The 21,609-nt window shown below is 26.7% G+C and overlaps 2 protein-coding genes across 4 annotated transcripts in view; one reads left to right on the top strand and one right to left on the bottom strand.

The window, feature by feature from the left end:
* LOC122500804 (putative ankyrin repeat protein RF_0381) overlaps nt 1–6,605 on the top strand; it is a 28,826-nt gene extending 22,221 nt beyond the window's left edge. For 2 of the 3 annotated variants that reach the window (XM_043609905.1, XM_043609906.1), the window contains 2 exons: nt 3,157–3,477; nt 4,838–6,605. In XM_043609905.1, the coding sequence (XP_043465840.1) occupies nt 3,161–3,477; nt 4,838–6,263 (1,743 nt within the window). In that variant the 5' untranslated portion in view covers nt 3,157–3,160 and the 3' untranslated portion in view covers nt 6,264–6,605. Of the gene's footprint in view, nt 1–687; nt 2,784–3,156; nt 3,478–4,837 lie in introns of those variants that run through there. The other variant, XM_043609907.1, reaches the window with a different exon arrangement.
* The window catches only part of LOC122500803 (zinc finger CCCH domain-containing protein 13), a 46,769-nt gene that overhangs the window by 20,330 nt on the left and 4,830 nt on the right, over nt 1–21,609 (bottom strand). The window contains exon 2 of the mRNA XM_043609904.1: nt 44–90. Within this exon, the coding sequence (XP_043465839.1) occupies nt 44–80 (37 nt within the window). The 5' untranslated portion in view covers nt 81–90. The remainder of the gene's footprint in view (nt 1–43; nt 91–21,609) is intronic.

Raw genomic sequence — 21,609 nt, forward strand, 5'->3', positions numbered from 1 at the left:
AGGCCAAAAAAATTAATAAATGTATTTGGAATGAGTTACTCACCATACAAAATGAGTAGGAGCCATCTCCCCTCCCACATATTGGGACTTCTGCAAAATAAAAACAAAACATGAAATAAATCTTTTAAAGACGTCAAAATAAAATCTTCGATTAAATAAATAAATAAATAATAAATAAAATAAAACGTAATTAATGAGGCACATAACCTTAAAGCGAATGTCAGTTATAGACGCTTTGTAAGGTAGAATTGTTTAATGGTGCTTCTACAATACGTCCGAAAACTTAAACTTGCCTTTTGGCAAGTATTGTAGAAGCACCTTAAGATACATTCAAATGCATATATGCCGTCCTTTCGGTTTGACGGCGTTTTTAACAGTAGTGTCACTTCTATAAAAATTTTGTTAGTTCGTGACTTATGAGTAAACACCACGAACTAATATTTTTATAGATTTGCCCCGACTGTTGTAAACGTCGTCAAACTGAATTACTGGAAAAGCATAAATGCATTTAAGTGTACAATAATCCAAATTTTTTTGTACTCTTATAAAAAAGAAAGCTACCGGATAATTTTCATGTTCTTAAGAAAAAAATCTAAAATTCCATTAGGAATGTAAATTAATCGGACACAACAGTTGAAAAGTTGTTGGATAAAAAATTCATTTGTTAAAGGAATTCCTCTTAATCCCCCCCTCCTCATTATACAAACAACTATAATAGGAATGTACGTGTATTCACTAATAGTTATGCAAAGTATCATACAAGCTATAGTACCTCGAGAAATCGAAAACTGCACTTTCGTTATTGGCGTACAAACATTTTGTTCTTATTTCGATTCCCGACGACGTACATAGCGATTGAACTCTTTTTTTCTTCTTCTTCTTCTTATATACGGTGAAATCGATAAATCTTATTTGTTTATAATTATAGATCAAGGTATTTTCATGATAAAACTTGTGTGTGTGTGTGTGATGGACATCCATTTTTTTCTATTTTGTAATTTAGAATCTCACTATACTTAATCAAATTTAACATCAAACCACTTTCACTGCATTACGTTCGTTTATTGAACTCGAGTCTTAATAGAAATGGCTAGTTTATTATTTTATCACTGTAGTTAATATTTTTTATGATTATGATACGTATATCTTAGTATAGTAATTTTCCGTAAAATGTACGAAGCAGTAATTGCAAAGCATGAGTTAAAAAAGAACAGAGATGTGCTTATGTCCTTTTCTCGTATTCGTATTTCGTTTTGCGTTATTGTGCACTAGCCTTTAAGTTCCTAGAAAATAAGGGTGCAGTCACAACTCTGAATGGTTGCCATGGTAGCGTTCAAGAGTGAGAGAGATAAAATAATTTTCTATCTCTCTCACTCATGTACGTTACAATCACTGTGACTGTATTCTAACCTCAAAATTGTTGCTTTTTAACCGTGTTTTTTACAGACAAATTTCTCGCGAGTAAAAATATCGTTTTTAGAAATAAAGTTGATTATAAATCAATTGGAATCATAATATTGTTAAAGATTTTGTAGAAAGGCAGTAAAGAAATTGTTTCAATTAAAAAATTTTCTCTTTATTTTATTTTATTTACAATTTGAGGACTTGCAGACTTGAAAGATCACGTTCCTCGACGTAATCGTGGATAATTATATAGCAGACTCTTCTCTCACTAGAAAAAGTAATAGTGGGTCATACCTACACGAAACACTTCAACACACTCTCTTCCGTTTATAGTAACGTATTTATATATAATTCACTATTTTAATTTCCATTGTTATTGGAGAAAATTTTTTACTCTGTAAATAATTATTTTTCTCGTTTTTAAATACTATTGACCGTTTTTTAATTGTATAATTTCTTTCTTTATTTTGATGAATCTTTTTCCTTGTAGGATAGACATTAGAAGACATTAAAATTACGTTTTGCTTAGAAAAAAGAGTTATATAATGTTTGTTTGATAATATATGTGACGCGCTCCACGAGGTAAACGATTTTAGGTTATGTTTGGTAATTTTTACCGTGATTAAACTTATACTTTTAATTATTCGTTTTGTTTGTTGGCTTCTTGTACCCGTAGGTCAAACATAACCTATAATTTTTCGCGAAAGTCTCTTTCTTTCTTTAATTAGTACGATAGAAAAGGAAAAAAAAGTAAAAGTTACTAGATTGTCCCTAGACCGCCCACTGTCGATCCAAATAAAAAATCTTCGAAATGTCGTAATTTTAAGCACGTGTATTATTATTTTTTTTGACGAATAAGCCGAATTGAAATCAATCGTCTTTTTTTTGCTTTTCATGTGGATAAAGATCGCGTATTGTGAATTGGAGCACTGCACACCAGCCAATTAGTTTTAGTTTCCGACACGCTCGTTGATTTCTAAGAATATCTCCTGCTATTATGTCAAAAAAACAAAAAATTCTTTCTTTCACATACGTGTGATTTTTTATTAAAATAATTTTATTAACACTTTAAAAAGGATTATTAAGTAAATAATTACAACGCCGAAAGTAGAATAACTGCGCTCTTCGATTGGCTGTTAAAATCCAATATCCGATGTGAGTGCACCCTAATTAGAAATTGAGACGCGGCGTCCTTGTTCACACCGACCCAACCCTGCTTTAGTGAAACTTTCTTTGGTGCTTTCTTTTGATATTCCCCTTTCTTTGTGTCAACTGCTCTGTAACGCGTCGTATTTAATTTCGCCTGTGAAATTTTTTCATAATTTAATTATAAAAGACGAATCGATCAAAATCAAGTATACGAATTTCGTCTTCCGATAGTAAGTAAAAATTTTGATGTAAAAATATAAATAGAAATCCATTATTTGTGTGTAGTGATTTCTCAGCAAAGAGTAAATGTCATAATTTAATTATACAAAATTCTTAACCTAAACACACAAATCATACGCATTCATTAATTTTAATTTACGGGGACGTTCATGTTTATTAATTTTTCTTTAAATCATAATTTTCTGTTTTTTTTTTAAAGAGGTTATCTCACTCGGATGACGCATAAAATTAAAATGTCAAAAAATCCTATCCTTCAATTAAGGAAAAATAATACAAACATAACCTTAAAATACTTTACTTTTAAATAAAAAATTCCTGAAAAAATCGTAATTAATAAAATTTTCCTGCTCTTTCTTTATATAGAGCGATGAAGATGAATTTCCAAACCGAATTTGTCTCTGCAGCAAGAGATGGAGATGCTGCAAAATTTAAAGAAAAATTCCAGGAAATATCCTTACGGGAAGAAAAAAATGAGCAAATTTATTTTGCTTTATATTTCGCTGCTTTTAATGGGAACATTGAAATTGTGAGATTTTTGATGGAATGTAATGTTAATCCGAACTTCACCGTTGGAACATTTCTCACACCTTTGCATGCGGCAATTTTTAAAAAAAACCACGACATCGTAGAAATTTTATTAAATAATAATGCCATTGTGGAACCCAAGATAAGACTTGAATCAGGGTTCGTAAATCTTATTTTTTATTCGGAAATTTAATTTTAAAAATTACTACTTTAACTTCTCTAAATTTATTTATTTTCTAGAATTTTTTATTAAAATGAAAAAAATGGGATATTCTCTCAAATTTTATTAAAATAAACTTTAAATTTTAAAGAAATTTATTTTCTAACTTTAAAAACTTATTTTTAAATATTGCACTTTTTTATAGAATTGTAAACTAAAAATATAGAAAGTAAATTGAATTGTAAAAGAAATTTTTTTTAATAATCCAATTATCGTAGTTTAATTTGAATAAAAATTAATTTAAAAAAATGTCAGTTAAAATTTTTAATAATAAAGGTGTATAAGAAGATAGAACTAGAATTTTAATTCGAAGAAATAATTAAATTTCCAAAAGATTTTAAATTTAAAACTTTTTAACATTTTAACAAGAAGTGAAAATATAATAATATTTAAATGTCTATTAAAAAAAGTGATTAAGAATAATTAAATAATGATTTTACTTTAAAAATCATTGGTCATAAATACCTAATTTTATTTAAAAAATTTTTAAAATAATTAAATTTTGAAAAAATAAAAAAAAAATTTATTTTTCTGAATAATTGTAATTAAAAATTTTTTCAAAGTAATTGAATTCCTGAAAGTAATTTTAAAAACTGAATATTTTATTTTTGTTTTTGAATATTTTATTAAAACAATTTAAAGATTTCGCAAATAATTTAAAAATAATTTTGAAAGATAATCGTAGTTTTGATGAATTTTTAGAAAAATTATATTTTTTGAAAAATAGTAAATTTTCATTAAAAAGAGAAATTTTTTTTTATCTAACAATGGGTTTTTTTAATGTTAGTTACAATTATCATAAATAATTATTTACAATTTTTTGTTTTATTGTGATTGAAGGCACTTAACGATCACATATCTCGACTTTATTTATTTACTACAAAATTTTTAGCCACTTTTTATTCTAATTTTACAAGAAAATTTCCTTTATTTTTCACTGAAGAAAAAGATTATTTTTTACAAACTTTTTAAGTCACTTTTTATTCTAATTTTACAAGACAGTTTCTTTCTTTTTCAGTGAAGAAAAGGATTATTTTTTATTATAAAATTTTTTAGTCACTTTTTATTCTAATTTTACAAGAAACTTTCCTTTATTTTTAACTGAAGAAAAGGATTATTTTTTATAAAATTTTTTAGTCACATTTTATTCTATTTTTACAAGAAAATTGCTTTCTTTTTCAGTAAAGAAAAAGATTATTATTTTTTATTTTTCAGTGAAGAAAAGAATTATTTTTTATTATAAAATTTTCCACTCACTTTTTATTCTAATTTTACATGAAAATTCCCTTTATTTTTCAGAGAAGAAATAAATTATTTTTGTTCTCCCCTCATCGCTGCGGTCTTCACAAAAGATGGAAAATTGGTGGACACACTTTTAAAAAAAGGTGCCAATATTAATGCAAAATTGTTAGCGGTAGAGGAGGAGAAACTGAAGGATTTTATGGCGAACAACAAGAAAGGTGGAAATTCTTCGAAAAACATTTTAAATTTTGGCACCTTCAAATACTACGATTTAACAGCCAAATCAAATTCGTTCTCTATTGCCGGATCGTCAGTTTTGCATCTGGCGATAAAATCCGGCAATGAGAATATTATAAAAAATGTATTAGATCAAGAAGGCATTGATTTAAATCCCAAAAGTTGTAATGATTTAACGCCACTGAGTCTGACTTGCCATGGGGGTAATTTGGCACTTGCTAAAATTCTCCTGAAAGCTGGAGCCGATGTCAATTGTACTGTAGATAATGGAAAACAAATTCTTGGCTATTGTCTGAAATGGTTGCACGATAATTATTTGAACAAATTTTCTTACTACAAATACGATAAGATGGAGTGGATCGAGTTGAACAAACTTTTCAGTTACTTTTTGAAATTTGGCGCCAATCCGAATGGATGGTCAACGGGAAAGCGAGGAACAGTTCTTCACTATGCCGCGAGCAAGGGAATGGCCCACTCGGTTCATATTCTTCTGAAACACGGCGCGAATCCGAACGTCGCTGATGGAAACAATAAAACCCCTCTCGAATATTCGATCAGTAATTTACTAAAACGTTTGGACAGGATTCAAAGACTATTTTCATTCACGGCCCATGTCGACGATTTCGACCGTCGAATCAGTGAAGAAAGACTCGCCGAACGTGAAGCGGATCGAAAACGAGAATACGAGAATCGAAAGATCTACAATCTCACTCACAATACGTACACTTATAACGTAGTGCAATATATAAGTCACTACGCCGATGATGGGGGTTTCAACACAGTTCGTGATCCAGTTCCGAATCGAATGGTAGCTCAACTATTGACCCGAGAACTTGTCAGAATGGAAGAGCTCGGCACAAGGATCATTCAGCAGAATAGAAAAATACTCGAGTCGACATTTGTCAAACCGTACTATACAAGATGTAAAAATGAATTGAAGAAGTTGAAGAAAACGAAAATTATCGATGGTTTGAGTTATTATGATTTTCTGTTCGCCAGTGAAGAAAAATTGGCCGAATATATGGAGAACGAAAATATTGTCTCCGAATTTAACGAAGGAAATTATTGTCGACTATTTCCTAACTATAAACGGAATTTGAAATTAAATGTTAAACGAGGATTGAAGAGGAATAGAGACGATGATGATGATGAGGATTCGACTGGTTCCAGTGATGATGAGGTTCGAAATTCGACACAAATGCGGAACACAATAATAAAATTCTGGAGATCGTACGAAGATATGTAAGAACGATTTCAAATATCGAAAACCTTTTTTTATTTTGAAATTTAAATTTGATTTAAATTCTTCTTCTTTAAGTTCTTCTGTTATTTAAATTTACTTCGGTTAATTTATAAATTATAAACGATAAAAATTATAAAGAATTTGATTGAAATTCTTCTTTTTCTTCTTTTAGTTCTTCTGTTATTTAAATCTACTTCGGTTAAATTACAAATTCTTTTACTGATGTAGATTTCACAAATCTAACAAATTTATTTGTTTTGAAACTTAAAATTAAAATGTTTTTCTATTATTATATTTACTAGAATAAAATCAGTTTCTGTATCATTAGATTACATTTCATGCAAATTCGGGAAAAATTGTTTTATTCTTTTCTGTACTGAAAAATATCGATGAATAAATTTTGATTTTTCTATTTAAAAATAAAAAAGTTTTTCTAATAAAGAATTTTTTTTATTTGGACCTTTTTTTTAAATAGAATGGGAATAGTATGAATTTTTAAAAAATAAGTTTTTCTCCCCCTAAAAACTTTAAAAACAATTATGAAAATTTAGGTTTGCAATTTCTATAACAAATTGAATTTTCTAATTCAAATAATATTGAAATCTTGAAGAAATATTTGAAAATTATTCAAATAATTTGTTTCGAAAATAATTCTAAAAATTAGAATTTACAATTCTAAAAATTAGAAATAGAATTCTAAAATTCTAAAAAGGATTTTTTTTACTCTATCGCCTTTAATTTTCTAAGGTGAAAAATCCCTTTCTTTTAATCTGAGTCCTCTTTTAAAAAATTAAAATACCCTTTCTTCACCTATTATTATAGGTGAAGAAAGGGAATTTTTATTCTTTTTTTTTAATTTTTAATTAAAATCCCCTTACTTCACCTATTATTACAAGTGAAGAAAGAGAATTTTAATCTTCACCTTTCTTCACCTATTATTATAGGTAAAGAAAGGGAATTATGATTCTTTTTTTTAAATTTTAAAAATTTTTTAATTAAAATGCCCTTTCTTTACCTATTATTACAGGTGAAGAAAGGGAATTTTCATCTTCACCTATTATTACAGGTGAAGAAAGGGACTTTTCATCTTCATCTAATATTACAGGTGAAGAAAGAGAATCTACACCTTTATTATTTATTAATTTAAATTAATTTAATTAATTTAAATTTTAATTAATTAATAATTTGAATCACCTTTTGTAATCTACACCTTTCTTCACCTATTATTATAAGTGAAGAAAAGGAATTTTAATTCTTTTTTTGAAATTTGTAATTAAAATACCCTTTCTTTACCTATTATTAAAGGTGAAGAAAGGGCATTTTTATCTTCACCTATTATTACAGGTGAAGAAAGGGAATTTTAATCTTCACCTTTCCTTACCTATTCTTTCTTCTTCTTTCTTTACCTTTCTTCACCTATTATTATAGGTGAAGAAAGGGAATTTTAATTTTTGTTTGTTTGAAATTCTTAATTAAAATGCCCTTTCTTTACCTATATTACAGGTGAAGAAAGGGAATTTTTATCTTCATCTTTCTTCACCTATTCTTTCTTCTTCTTTCTTCACCTTTTTTCACCTATTATTAAAGGTGAAGAAAGGGAATTTTAATCTTTACCTTTCTTCACCTATTCTTTCTTCTTCTTTCTTCACCTTTTTTCACCTATTATTAAAGGTGAAGAAAGGGAATTTTAATTCTTTTTACTTGAAAAAATCAATATAATCCCTGGAACCTTAAGTAATTTTTTGAATTCTAAGGTCTTGTTATCTAATATTTCCTTCGACTATTCTAAAATTCGAAAATCGTCATTAAATCGCATCGGTTTACAAAAAAAATCGCGAAATCTTATACTCTTAAAAATCACGAAGAGTTAGAATATAAAATTTGTGAAAATTGCATTTGAATGTAATTGCGGAGAAAGGTCTTTGAATTATATACATATATACACCTTCCGATTGATCACGCGACCAGTTACAGATGCGGCATCACTTCCGGTGACCTTTAGCGGTCACAGGTAACCGTTACTCGTGTCGTAACATATAACATAATGTACCGTAAGCAGAGACGTAATGAGAGAATCGAGCATGTGGAGTGCCACAAGTTTATATAGCGAGGTCAGCCCTTTGTGACTCTCGAAAGCTGAATTCTCTACTTTCTTCCTCTATGAGAGACGTTATTGGATATAGTTTTACTTATTTGATTGATTTCCTGCTTTAATAGTGAAAGTTTTTTTTATTCTATAATTAATGACTTCTCGACTTAATTAGAGGTGAAGTTAATAACACTTTTTGAAAAACCTAATGAAATATCTCATCATATAAGTGATGAAGCATTCAATTTTTTTCTTCATCCTCATAAATCAGTTTGTAATCATTTGTTATTACTTATGTGATCACTTTTATTTTTTTTTCTCCTTCTATCAATCACTAATTCACTGTAAGTAATTATATATTCTATTTATAAAGAAAAACACTTTTAATTCTTATTTAATTTCAATTAAATTTAATTATTTTTAGTCGCACTCGCACTTATTGAATTTTATACTTGTTCGTTATAATTTATGCTAATTGATTTAATTTTCTTGTAATTATATGTTTATTTTCACATGTGTCACTTGAAAGTCCACGCTAGGAATTCTGCGGTGAAAGTATGAGAATTCGAATAATTATTAGAGATCTTGTCCCGAATCCAAACACCGAACTGAATTTTCAAAATTCAAAATGGCGATTTCAATATGGCGGATTTTGAAGAGTCAAAAATCTTAGATTTTTAAAATATAAAGTTTGCTTCATAATTAAATTTTCTAAATGTAAAGTAAATAATGTAAATTGTAAATGTAAAGTCTAAGTTGCCTGTAACAAGGTGGAAATATTAGAATTTAAACAATGTTTTGAATTTAAATTGTTTTTATTTTTTATTAGAATATTTTTGTAAAAGTCAAGGAAAGGCACATTAAAAAGTGAAAACTTTAGTAAATTAGACATTCTTCATTATCGTGTAGAATTATTTCTATTAATATATAAAGTAGCTTTTATATTATTAAGTTTTATGTAAAGAAAAAAATGACATAACAGTGACAAAGATATTTGTGATATGATTTTACATTATCAAATACACATGCCTTTAGCATAACTGGTTTCCGTTTCATAAACACAAATTGAAAGATACGCGTGCATACTTGGATGAATTTCAACGATGAATTCGAAAGTTGTGAGTGAAGCAAAAGAATTCACGTATATAAAGAGCCTCTGGCAAGGAGTCGATATGTTACTGGAGCATGGCTGAACATAGCGAAGCGTGTCTTACTAAAGAGGCCAGTATTTTCAGTTTCTAGGAAACTACATATTTTTTATGTAAAAAAACAATTTTTCTTGTTTAATCTATGCAATAAAATATTATCTAAAATTCAGTCACCTTTCTTCAGCTAACAATTTACCTAAGAAGTGAAGAAAAGTCATCAGTGAAGAAAGAGTGAAATTTACTACTTTTCGGTTTAATGTAAGGAAAAAACAATTTTTCGTTATATTTTATGCAACGAAATATTCACAAATCTAAAATTCAGTCACCTTTCTTCAGCTAACAATTTACCTATTTGTAACATTGAAGAAAAGTCAGCAGTGAAGAAAGAGTGAAATTTACTACTTTTCGGTTTATTTTATAATTGTTACTTGTAATTTGTACTTTTAAATTTACAAATTAAAAATATTTTAGTAAATTACGTATTTTACAATATATTTTCATTAAATAAGAAAAAAAAATCGAAAATCTCTTTTTTCTAATTGGACTTTTAGTAATGAAGAAAATTTTTGATATCAATAATTCAGATGAATTGCCTTAAGCATATGGGTGCAGATAGTGTATAACTTTCTCTGCACTGTCACCATGCTACTAACCATATAATGCAAGGATAATGTTTGATGTTATATAAATGTATCGCGTAATACCGGGCGAGACATTGTCAGGACTAAATCAAGACATTTTAGTTCTATTAAGCCATCCTTCATTTTTAAATTTTTTAATTCATCTTTTTTATAATAGACGTTCTTATTCCATTTCCTATAATTTCGTCTATATGATAATTTTCTACTTTTTCTAATTCTAGGGATGAAATTCAAAATGGCGGATCCAAAATGTCGGAAGTAAAATTACTATTTTTGATATTTTTAATTTAGAACAATCGTCAATATCAGACTATTTGAGAATCATATTTAGGGGGTTAACTAAGCCAGTGAAGAAAAAAATTAGTTGAATTTTTTTAATTAGTAAATCTGAGATAAATTCTATAATTCTTAATATTCAACAATTTTCGTCTCTTTTTAGGCAAATTGCTTAAATATTTTTTGGCTCTTCAAAAATATTTTACCCGTCTTTTAAACTTCAACCTTTAGTCAAAAAAGCTATTTTTGACGCCAAAAACCCAAATTTTTTAAAAATCATCAATTTTCTTCTATTTTAAGGCCAATTGCTTTAATATTTTTGTGCTCTTCAAAAATACTTTACTTGACTTTTAAACTTCACCCTTTGGTCAAAAAAAACTACTTTGACCCCTAGTTTTGACACCAAAAACCCACATTTTTTAAAAATCATCAATTTTCTTCTATTTTCAGGCAAATTGCTTTATTGTTTTTGGGCTCTTGAAAAATACTTTACTTGATTACTAAACTTCAACCTTTGGTAACAAAAACTACTTTGACCAATAATTTTGACACCAAAAATCGAAAATTCTTAAAATTCAACGATTTTCTTCTATTTTAAGGCGAATTGCTTTAATATTTTTGGGCTCTTCAAAAATACTTTACTTGACTTTTAAACTTCACCCTTTGGTAGAAAAAACTACTTTGACCACTAGTTTTGGCACCAAAAACACAAATTTTTTAAAAATCATCAATTTTCTTCTATTTTCAGGCGAATTGCTTTATTATTTTTGGGCTCTTCGAAAATACTTTACTCAATTTTTAAACTTCACCCTTTGGTCAAAAAAACTAATTTGATTAATATTTAAAATATTGTTCCTGAAATCATAGGTAAATTAAAATTTTTAAATTATTTTCTTTACTTGTTTTATGGTCTTCTTAATTGTCAGTAGTCCATGAAACTAATTAAACTATATAAGCATCAGTATTCATCATTATTTTTGTGTCAAGGTGAAACACTTTCCGCTAAAGATGTGTTTGCGTGCAAAACTTTTTATTTCTTTTCCACTTTTGTGATATCTCGTTGCCCTGACTCGAATCGTTAGCGCTATACGGGGTTCCATTGTCTCTACATTTGCCGGAAGTATGCATTTCTTGAAATGTGTTGAAAATCTTTGTCAATTGACCTTGATTAGGAAACAAAAACAGGTGCAAATCTGAGAAACCTCCTGTTTTATAGAAAATAAAGAACGCAAAGCAAACCTAACCAAAATATAAAATTTGCAGGACTTGAAACAACTTGAAATTGCAAGAATTCAGGTAATAATTTTAAAATATAAAATTTATCTAAGCATATAGAAAACTTGCAGATATAATTTTCGTTTAGATTCCCCATTGGAGATAAATAGAAATGCACGGGGAATAAAATAAAAATTATGTGGATCAGGTTTCGATCTGAAATGAACATTGTAAATATCGTAACATTTCGAAAGTGAAAGAAAAGGTTATTGGTTTTACGTTTCGCTCATTGGTTTAATTTAGTTAGACCAGACACATTTCTCTCGTCGACAGTTTACCGCTTCTTCTTCCGACGTTTTCCTTCATGGCTGAATAATTGTTCGCGATGCATAACGAGATCGACGCCTAACCATATAAGTTGGTACTTTATTCGATATATTAGGAGCCGCAACATTATTTGCTTCCTCGTATGCACTGTAAATTACCTGGACCCATATTTTTAAATAAAAATAGAGAGTTATAATCAACATTGCTTCCATTTTTTTAAAATCTCCACATTTTCACTTTCTGAACACACGGGATACTCTTTGTTTTCTAGAAATAAATTCTCTTCCCCTAAAAGGTTTAATTGTTCTTTTAATTACCAAACAAAAATCTTCACAGTAGAAAAGAAATTAAATTTTTTTTATGATTTTAATCCAAATTCTCAATATTGAATTTAGAATTTAGAAATTTTTTTATAGAGTCAAATTGAGGGCTCGGATCGAAGAACCGACGCTTGTAAACGCACAGAACATTGCGAAGCGTCGTTCTTCGATCCGAGCCCTCAATTGTAGTTTTTGGCAAAATTAATCCCTAGAGGCGAGTAAAAAACCAAAATTGAAAAGAATTTTTTCAACTTCAGTGAAATATGCGGAAAATAAAAAAATTAACAAATTTTAATATTAATTTGATTGTATAAAATTTCAGAGAAAGTTATAAAGATTAAGGAATTGAGTGAATTAGAAATTTTACGTCATTGAGTCAGTTGCAAAATCGTGGCACTTATTGAAAGTGAAATCGATACGATAAACGATGCGTGAGACATCGAGGTCAATCTGCAACATGTCTTTTCTTTAAAAAAGTTCTTTTTTGACATTCTAATTATTGAAATAAGTTTACGAATGTATCATTATAGTGCAATAGAAACAGAACATAATAATTCAAGGTGTACTCACATAATACGTGAGGAAATGTCTTCATTTCACTATTTATATTTACATATATACAATATTTAAAATTAATAACTTTGAATACAATTCTATACTAGTTGTGGTCTCAATTTTAAAATTATTTAATTATTTCAAAAGATTTAATGCAATTATCTTTGATAAATAACAAGATTCTTAACAAAAAATTCAATTATTTTTAGGAATTTAAAAAAAAAAATTCTTTGCAAAATTTAATTATTTTTATAAATAACAACATTCATCCGAAGAATTCAATTATTTTTAAAAATTTTAACGAATATTTCGTCAAGAATTCAATTATCACTTATTTCAATTATTTTTATAAATAACAACATTCATGACAAGAATTTAATTATTATTAAAAATTTTAATGAATATTTTGTTAAAAATTCAATTATTTTCATAAATAGCAAAATTTTTTGCCAAAAATTCAATTATTTTCAAAAAATTTAAATAAACTTCTTTAGAAAATTTCAATTACTATGAAAAGTTCTTCGCATTTCAATAATTTTCAATATTCACTATTTTCATAAAATTATTTATCAAAAAATTTAATTATTGACACAAATTTTTGATAAAATTCTACGAAAACATTCAATTATTTTCAGAAAAAATAAAATTTTGTTTAGGAATTCAATTATTTTCACGACAGAATTTAAAAATATTCTTAATACAATTTTAAATAAATTCCTCGAAAAATGCAATTATTCTTAAAAATTTTATTAAAACTTGACGAAAGAATTCAAATTTAAGAAACATTCAATTATTCAATCTTTAAGTAATTCTACAAAAAAATTCAATTATCTAGTTAAACAACAAAATTCTCTCCATAAAATCAATTATTTAAAGAAATACTAATAAAATTCTTTTCCAAAATTCAATTATTTTGATAAATATCAAAATTTATCATAAGAATTCAATTATTTTTTTTGAAAAATAATAAAATACTTTGTAAAAATTAAATTATTTTCAAATTTTTTTTTTAAAATTCTCGTTAATAATTAAATTATCTTTATAAATAGGTAGCGAAATTCTTCTCAAGAATTAAATTATTGTCAAAATTTTTAATAAACTTTTTGTCAAAATTTCAATTATTTAAACAAAATGTTAATAAAATTCATCACGCATAAATTCAATTATTTTCATAAATTATTATTTAAATTATTCTCAGAAATTCAATTATTTTTTTTAAATTTTAATAAAATTCTTCAAAAAGTTTCCAATTATTTTCAAAAATTATTATAAAATTCAATTATTGAATAAATTATTTATTTTTGTAATTAAATAATTGAATTCTCGTAGAATTTTCTAATAAAAATTGATTTTAATGAAATGAAAATGAATTTCTGTTAAAATTTTAGATAATAATACTACAATTTGTTATTATTTGCTAATATTTATTATTACAATTTTATTATTATTTGTTAATATTTATTATTACAATTTATTATTGTTTATTATTGTTGTTTGTTATATTTACCTATTATTATTTATAGTTACTATATTAATAAAATTAATTAATAAATTAATTTTATAGTTACTATTACTATTATTATTATTAATAATATGTAAATAACAATCTTTGTTACTAACTTTTATTATAATTATTATTATTAATATTATTATTATGATTATTATTAATTATTATTCTACATATTACGGTTACGGTGACGTAACAATATTAATATTAAAAGCATAGTGTGGATTTTTAGAAATAATTGAATTTTCCAAAGGTTTCAAATTTAAATCGTTGGAAATCTAAATTTTTCGTTCTTTTAATTATAATAATTGATTTAAAGAAGAATTTTAGATAAAAATTCTAGAAAATAATCATTGAATTTAAATGATTGAAATAATTTCAAAGCAGTTAGGAGTTACAATATTCTTATATAAAATAATAATTTTAACCCTGTGTTATTATCGTTAATTATTTTTAAAAAATGAAGAAATCGAAGACTCGGAGTGATTGACTTCTTCATGTTTATAATAATATTCTTGAAAGTTATTAAATTTTAAGATTTGAATTTGAAATTTCTGAAAATTCTTTAGGGTCATCCAACTACAACTATCTTTGAATTTAATGAAACTTATTTTATCTTCTTTTTCTGAACAACAAAACAATTTTCATTCGATTCCCTGTTATTTCTGCCCCTGCAGTAAATATTAGTTCCAAATTTGTTAATTTAACTTCGCGGTCACTTATTGGAACCCAAAGAAAAAGAATTTAGAATTCTAATTGCCTCTAAAAACAAGAGCATTTAAAAGGAACATAATAACCTTTTATTGCAGAGAACAAAATGGACACAATGAGCCAAGATAAGACAGAAGGCAATCGCAAAGGCGTGGTTCAGAGACTTGATAGCCTTCAAATCCAGAGCGAAACCATAAACCGTAACTAGAAATAAATGTCTTTCATTTCCTCGTTCCTTGCTGTACACTGTCGTCGTCGTCGTTGCAGTACAAATACTCGTTCTATTTGCATTGCCGAGTTAATTACCTTACCATATACAAACATAAAATTGATGAATTAAATGCAGAAAAAAATTAATTTCATATCTTGAAGCAAGATGAGCAATAAATCCGATTAACCAATTAATCATACACATTGCCTCTAGCTGGGGAGAATAAAAAACATTTATTGATTCCTTTTACCTTCTTGTCATCATTTCTTTTTCCTCTCGAAAGATATTGCATTTGAAATCTCTGTTTGCTTTATAATCGGGTCACGAAGTTGGCATTCCCGTGTGAATTCCGTTAAAAATTCTTCTTGTATCATTATTTCAAATAATGAAATATATAAGATTCTTCTCATGATTTATTCATGAAATTATATGCCTATTATGAAATTTTTCAACTATAATTAATTAATGACACGAATGTGTGTTTTATGCTATTATATAGATCCCATGGGCAAAGAGATTTTTTTTTAGAAAGCCATATTCTTTTTCATAAACTTGGAGACAATTTCAAATAGTAGGTGCACCTTCAAATATACCGTACATTTTCGTTTTACTCTACATTCTTAATGCGTTCGTTTCTCCTACTAAGAAAGAACAACTTTTTGCTCTAATAAAATAATAAAATAAAAAAAAATAATAAAATAAAATTGCCAAATAAAAGTTTGGCAAATTATAATTTTCTGATATCAAAAAATTTTCGGATTGAAATTATTTGAAAGTTTAGAAAGAAATGGATCTTCGTCAGAGGAATAATCTCTCTAGACACTTACCTATCATCATGTTTCTTTAATAGCAGGTATCTGACAAGTGTAATTTAAAACTGAAACGAATTATACCAAGGACGGTGCAGACACTATGTAAAGGTTATTGATCTTTAGCCGCCCTTCTGCATGGAAAGCATGAAAAAAAAGCAGCCAGACCTTGGCTGTAGATGCAATGCCTCTCATAAGTATTCATATCCCGACTAATTGATTTTCAGTATGGTAATTCTTACCATCCACTTATTAATCATTCCCCAACTTTGAAACCAACTAGAAAAAAACTACCAACTACATCTTTTAAAAGAAATTAATTCAATTAATTAAATTTATTATTAATTAGACAATTAATTAAATAAATTTGCGATTTTATTGCAAATGGATAAATTCAATAGCAAAATTAATATCAAAAAAAATTTTACCACCGAATAATATTTAACAATATTTTAAACAAATTTTAATAAACAAATTATGATTTTGAGAGTGGTGAATATTTGAAATATGCATTTCTTTTTCCAAAAGGCTGTTATTTTTATAATTGCAATGAATGTTAAAGAGAAAAATTGTTTAACATTATTATTTAAAAATTTTTTTAAAATAATTTTATAAACAATTTAAGAATTGACAACAATTAAAGAAGCTTAAAGAATAGTTTCTTCTTCCACGGATTTTTTTTTTGTTCTGCTAATAAATCTTTGAGATAAAAAATTATTAATAACAATTGTTTAATAATTTTATAAACAATTATAAATTATAATAAACAAATTCCCAATTATCAACAAGTGTAGGTGAAAAGTCGTCTTTCTTTCCAACGCTTTTTTCTATTGGATTAATGAATCTTAAAACTTAAAAGTGGTATTTAATATTTTTCATTGAAGTTATAAACAATTGTTATAAACAAAATGCATATTAACAACAATTCAAGGTGAAGAAAAATCGTTTTTTCATACTTTATTTTTTTTTATATAGAGTTAATGAATTTTGAAGCTTAAATTTACCTTTTAATATTTTTCAGTAAAGTTATAAACAATTGTTATAAACAAAATGCATATTAACAACAATTCAAGGTGAAAAAAATAGTTTTTCTCATCTATTATTTTTTTTTTTTGAATGGATTAACGAATCTTGAAGCTTAAATTAATTTCTAAATATTTTTCAATAAAGTTATAAACAATTGTTATAAACAAAATACACATTAATAACAATTAAAGGTGGAAAAACATCGTTTTTCCTTAACCTTTTATTTTAATAGGGTTAATAAATCTTAAAACATAAATTAACCTCTAAATATTCTTCATTAAAGTTATAAACAATTGTTATAAACAAAATGCTTATTAACAAGAATTCAAAGTGAAGAAACATCGAATTTTCTTCTATTTTTTATAGGGTTTAAACAATAATAATCTTTTATCCTTTGAGTAAAAAATTAAATTTTCTTGTACATTCTGAAAGTGGACTAAAAAAAATATATAGAAAACGACATATTTTAATTTTTTTGCCCACCATCTTTAAAAAAGACGAATAAAGAAAAAAAACGAACTTCTCTATAAACGAAATGTGTTAATTAAATATATTATTTTGTAAACGAATTGAATATAAGGAAGTGTAAAAAAACTAGTTGTGTTTCTGTTACAAGAGTAATTATTGTTCCTTGTTAGTTGTTATAACAAGTTTTGCAACGAAAAATATGAATTATTAAAAAAAAACGAGATTTATGAAATTTAACATTTTTTATTTTCCTTTAATTTCGATTCAATACAATATCAAAATTTTTAAAAAAGAAAATGTGCTTTTTTAATAATAATAAAAAAATGAAAATCAAAAGAGGGTGCTTGCCACGATACCGATCAATTGATCCTCGTGTATATAAATAATTGTGCAAGCATTGTCGATAGCAGGTCGCCGCGTCTAGAATTCAGGGCCGGTGAATGTAACCCGCAACCGAGCGAGGTTACCTCGTCGATCCAAGTGGGAAAAGCGAGAAAGCGAGTTTCCGCGAATTAATTACGCTCTTAATGTAAAACAACAAATATGTAATATTTCAATATACAGTGTCAGTTTCTTTTTAATTTGTTAGGTATTTATATTCCTCTTTTTTCGTTCGACTAATTTCTATATTACAGAAATTACTAAAATGGAAATTAATAACAACAGGAATATAAAAAAGTGTCTTGGAAGGGACATTAGTTTTATTTTCATGTTTAATTATGAAAAAAAGTTTGTTTAAAATTTTTTTTTTATTTGTACTTTTAATTCTTTTTTGCCATATTGAATTTTACGAAAATGACATCAGATGGTGGTTGAAAACTGATAAGAATCCTAAAAATCCAAAGACAGTGAAAATTTTTTTTTCATCTATACTTTTAATGTTTCACCGCCATTTTGAATTTTACGAAAACGACATCAGATGGTGGTTGAAAACAGATAAGAATCCTAAAAATTCAAAGACAGTGAATACCAACATAACTATTTTCCACTCTAATTCAGATACAATTGAGTCTCTTTTGTGGTTTTGAGGCTTTTCTCTCTTATGGACCACAATATTATAATTTGCCTGTAAAATTTTTTTTCTTGCGTTCAAAAGACTTATTCTAATTAGTTGTTCAAGTAGGACATCAAATTACTCATAACCATCATTCTATTAGAAATTTATTTACAAATCATCATCCAATTTTTATGACAATCGTTTGATTGTAAATAGGTTTCTATTGACAATCAATCGATTGGCATAAAAATTGGATTTGCAAATTGGACTCGAAAAGGAAGTGTTCAGCAATCGGACAATCACTTTTGGAAAATATATCTAATCAATCCACGATTTCGCAAGTGAAAATATTTTTTTAAAATCCATCACTCGAACGAACATGATTATAAAAAGACAATTGCGGTCGAATAATCATTTTTGCTACTGCAGAAAATTTACGTCATCTAGCTCGAACAAAAAGAAAGACAAATGCGTGGATAATGGATAAAGGCAAAAAAATTTATAAAATTTTTCCACTTGAAAGAAGTTCAAATTTTAAATTTCTATCCTCGACTATTTTTTTAACTGAGAAAAGCCTAGAATTTTTCTTTTTTTCATTTCATAGAAAACGAAATCAACATTTTGCCTCAACGGTGAATAGAGACGATAATACCTACTACTAGTAGTAGTAGTGATAAAATTAACCTTGAATACCTATTTATTTCGAATTTTTAAACCCGAGGCCAGATCATCAAAATTCGATAAAAAAAATGCTTTTTGTAAATTTCAGAATTCAACGATTCTGATTTGCTTAAATTAAAAAAATCCTATATTAGGCATAAATAGTATATTTCTACTAGAAATCAAGGTTGAATTTCGAAAGATGAAATTCTTTACGTCTTTATGAGTCAATTTATAAATCAATTATTTCCGTTAATCTTACAAGTGTCTCAACACCTTCCTAATATATTCTAATGCGTTCACATTCACTTTCAAAGTGTGGATTCCATTGACTTGGCCGTTTGAAAGTGAATTTATTCTCAAGTCTAGGTTATACCTATAAATAAGTATATTTCCAAGACACTACAAGTTAGTTCTGTTTCGTTCCTTTTTTTTCCCCTTTTTTTCATAAATAATATCTCATTGCACATATATTGATAATTGCGAAATTCATCTTAAAAATTTTATCAAGTCACCAAAACGACTTTCTATAATATACACATATATAAAAATACTTTTTAAAACATGGTGAAAAAAATTTACATGCTATAAAAATACTAAAATATCTTAGAAAATTTGTCAATATTTCGTTGCATTATCAATATCGTTTAATGGGAAATTTATCTTTGAATTATTATTATATTGCTATAATGTGTTATGTAATAATTTTTTTTCGAAAAGATTGCTTGCTGGGTTGATATAGTTATTATTGACAAACAGTCTATGTATAATCCAGTAGCATAACTTTAAAAGAAAAATTCCAAATTCCAAAAGGGTGCAAAAAGGTTATAATAATTACTCAAAATTTTCTGAATAAACAATTAGTTTATTTTTTGTAACAAAAAATAAACCAATTGTTTATCCAGAAGAGTAATTATTAGAAATTAAAAACTTTAGATAATTAAAAAAAAATTCCATACTTTTTGAAAAAAATTGAATTTTACTAAATTTCAAATTCAAAACAATGCGAATAAAATCGAAAGAAAATATGTTCTGTAAATTGAGTAACGAATTTTTTCCTTTGACTTGCGATAATACTCGCATAATATGCGCGGCAATTTTAATGCTTTTTAACTGTATCATTGAAATACTACTAATGTTGCTGATGATTCTTTATTATGATAATATCAATAATAATAAAGTTTGAAAAACAAACACTTCAATATTATTATTTCTTTACAATAATTCTCCTCTTTAATTGGCAAGTGAAAATTTCACACTGACCGACTTTTTGATGTTCAATCCGAGGAATTTAACTGTTTCCTCCGCCGGTGAAGTTTCTCTAATTTAATAGCGCCCAGTAGCTGGTAACTTTGCTTTTGGAATTTCTGTGTATGATTTCGAGATCATATTCAACGATATAGTCAATGGGATTGTATAATATATTTGCTAATGAATAATATTGAAATTAATACACTGAAGAAATATCAACTAATCTTATCTTCAGTGCTTTCTTCAGTGTTTTCTTCAGCGTTTTCTTCAGTGTTTTTTTCAGTGTTTTCTTCAGCGTTTTTTTTCAGTGTTTTCTTCAGTAGGAGTAGGCAGATGATTAAAAATATTAAAAGAGAGTAAAAATTAATTTGTCTTTTGGTAAATAATTAATTTTAAAATTTTGTAATTGTTAATAAACCGCAATTGGTTCTATCTTTCTTCACTGCAATGAAGAAAGAACGAAACTTTTTTTTTCTTCGTTTCGATGACTATGACATTGAAAAGGATTGATTATAATTTTTTAACAATTGCTATTACGAAATATATCTAGAATATTGTCATTAAGGACTGACACAGTTATTAACGCGATAATAATTACAATGGCAATTTCCAGCAACGGGAGATATAGTTCATTATAATAGTTAGAATGTGATGTTAATGACATTGGCATAACGGAATAGTATTTTTTATGCTGTTTTGCCTCCAAAAGATGACATTTTAATTCGATAATTAATAGTCACACAAACGTATAGTGAGTAACACAAAAATAAGAATTAAAATAACAGTGAAGAAAAGTACACTTTCGCAACAATTTTTTTTTTTTTTTAAATTTTTACCAAAATTGGTAAAACAGTGCGGAAAAAATTCTTGAACTCAAAAACTCTGTAAAATTGGAATATTTTTCTCGAATTTAAAAAAAATTTATAAACATAAAAATAAAAAATAGTAAAGTGAGAATGATTTATCGTTTATGGCCCGAGGCGCGAATGAAAGTGTTAGCCATCACTAAAATTGGAACCGGAACAGTGGATGATGTCCAAATGAACGAAAGTGTTTGGTCTCGTTAACGTAAAGACATTCGAATAAATACATTTAACTCCTCTTGTGTTCCTATCAATTCTTCTTTTTTTTTCTTTTT

Source organism: Leptopilina heterotoma, unplaced genomic scaffold, assembly GCF_015476425.1.
Source record: "Leptopilina heterotoma isolate Lh14 unplaced genomic scaffold, ASM1547642v1 Lhet_191, whole genome shotgun sequence".
Lineage (NCBI taxonomy): Eukaryota > Metazoa > Arthropoda > Insecta > Hymenoptera > Figitidae > Leptopilina > Leptopilina heterotoma.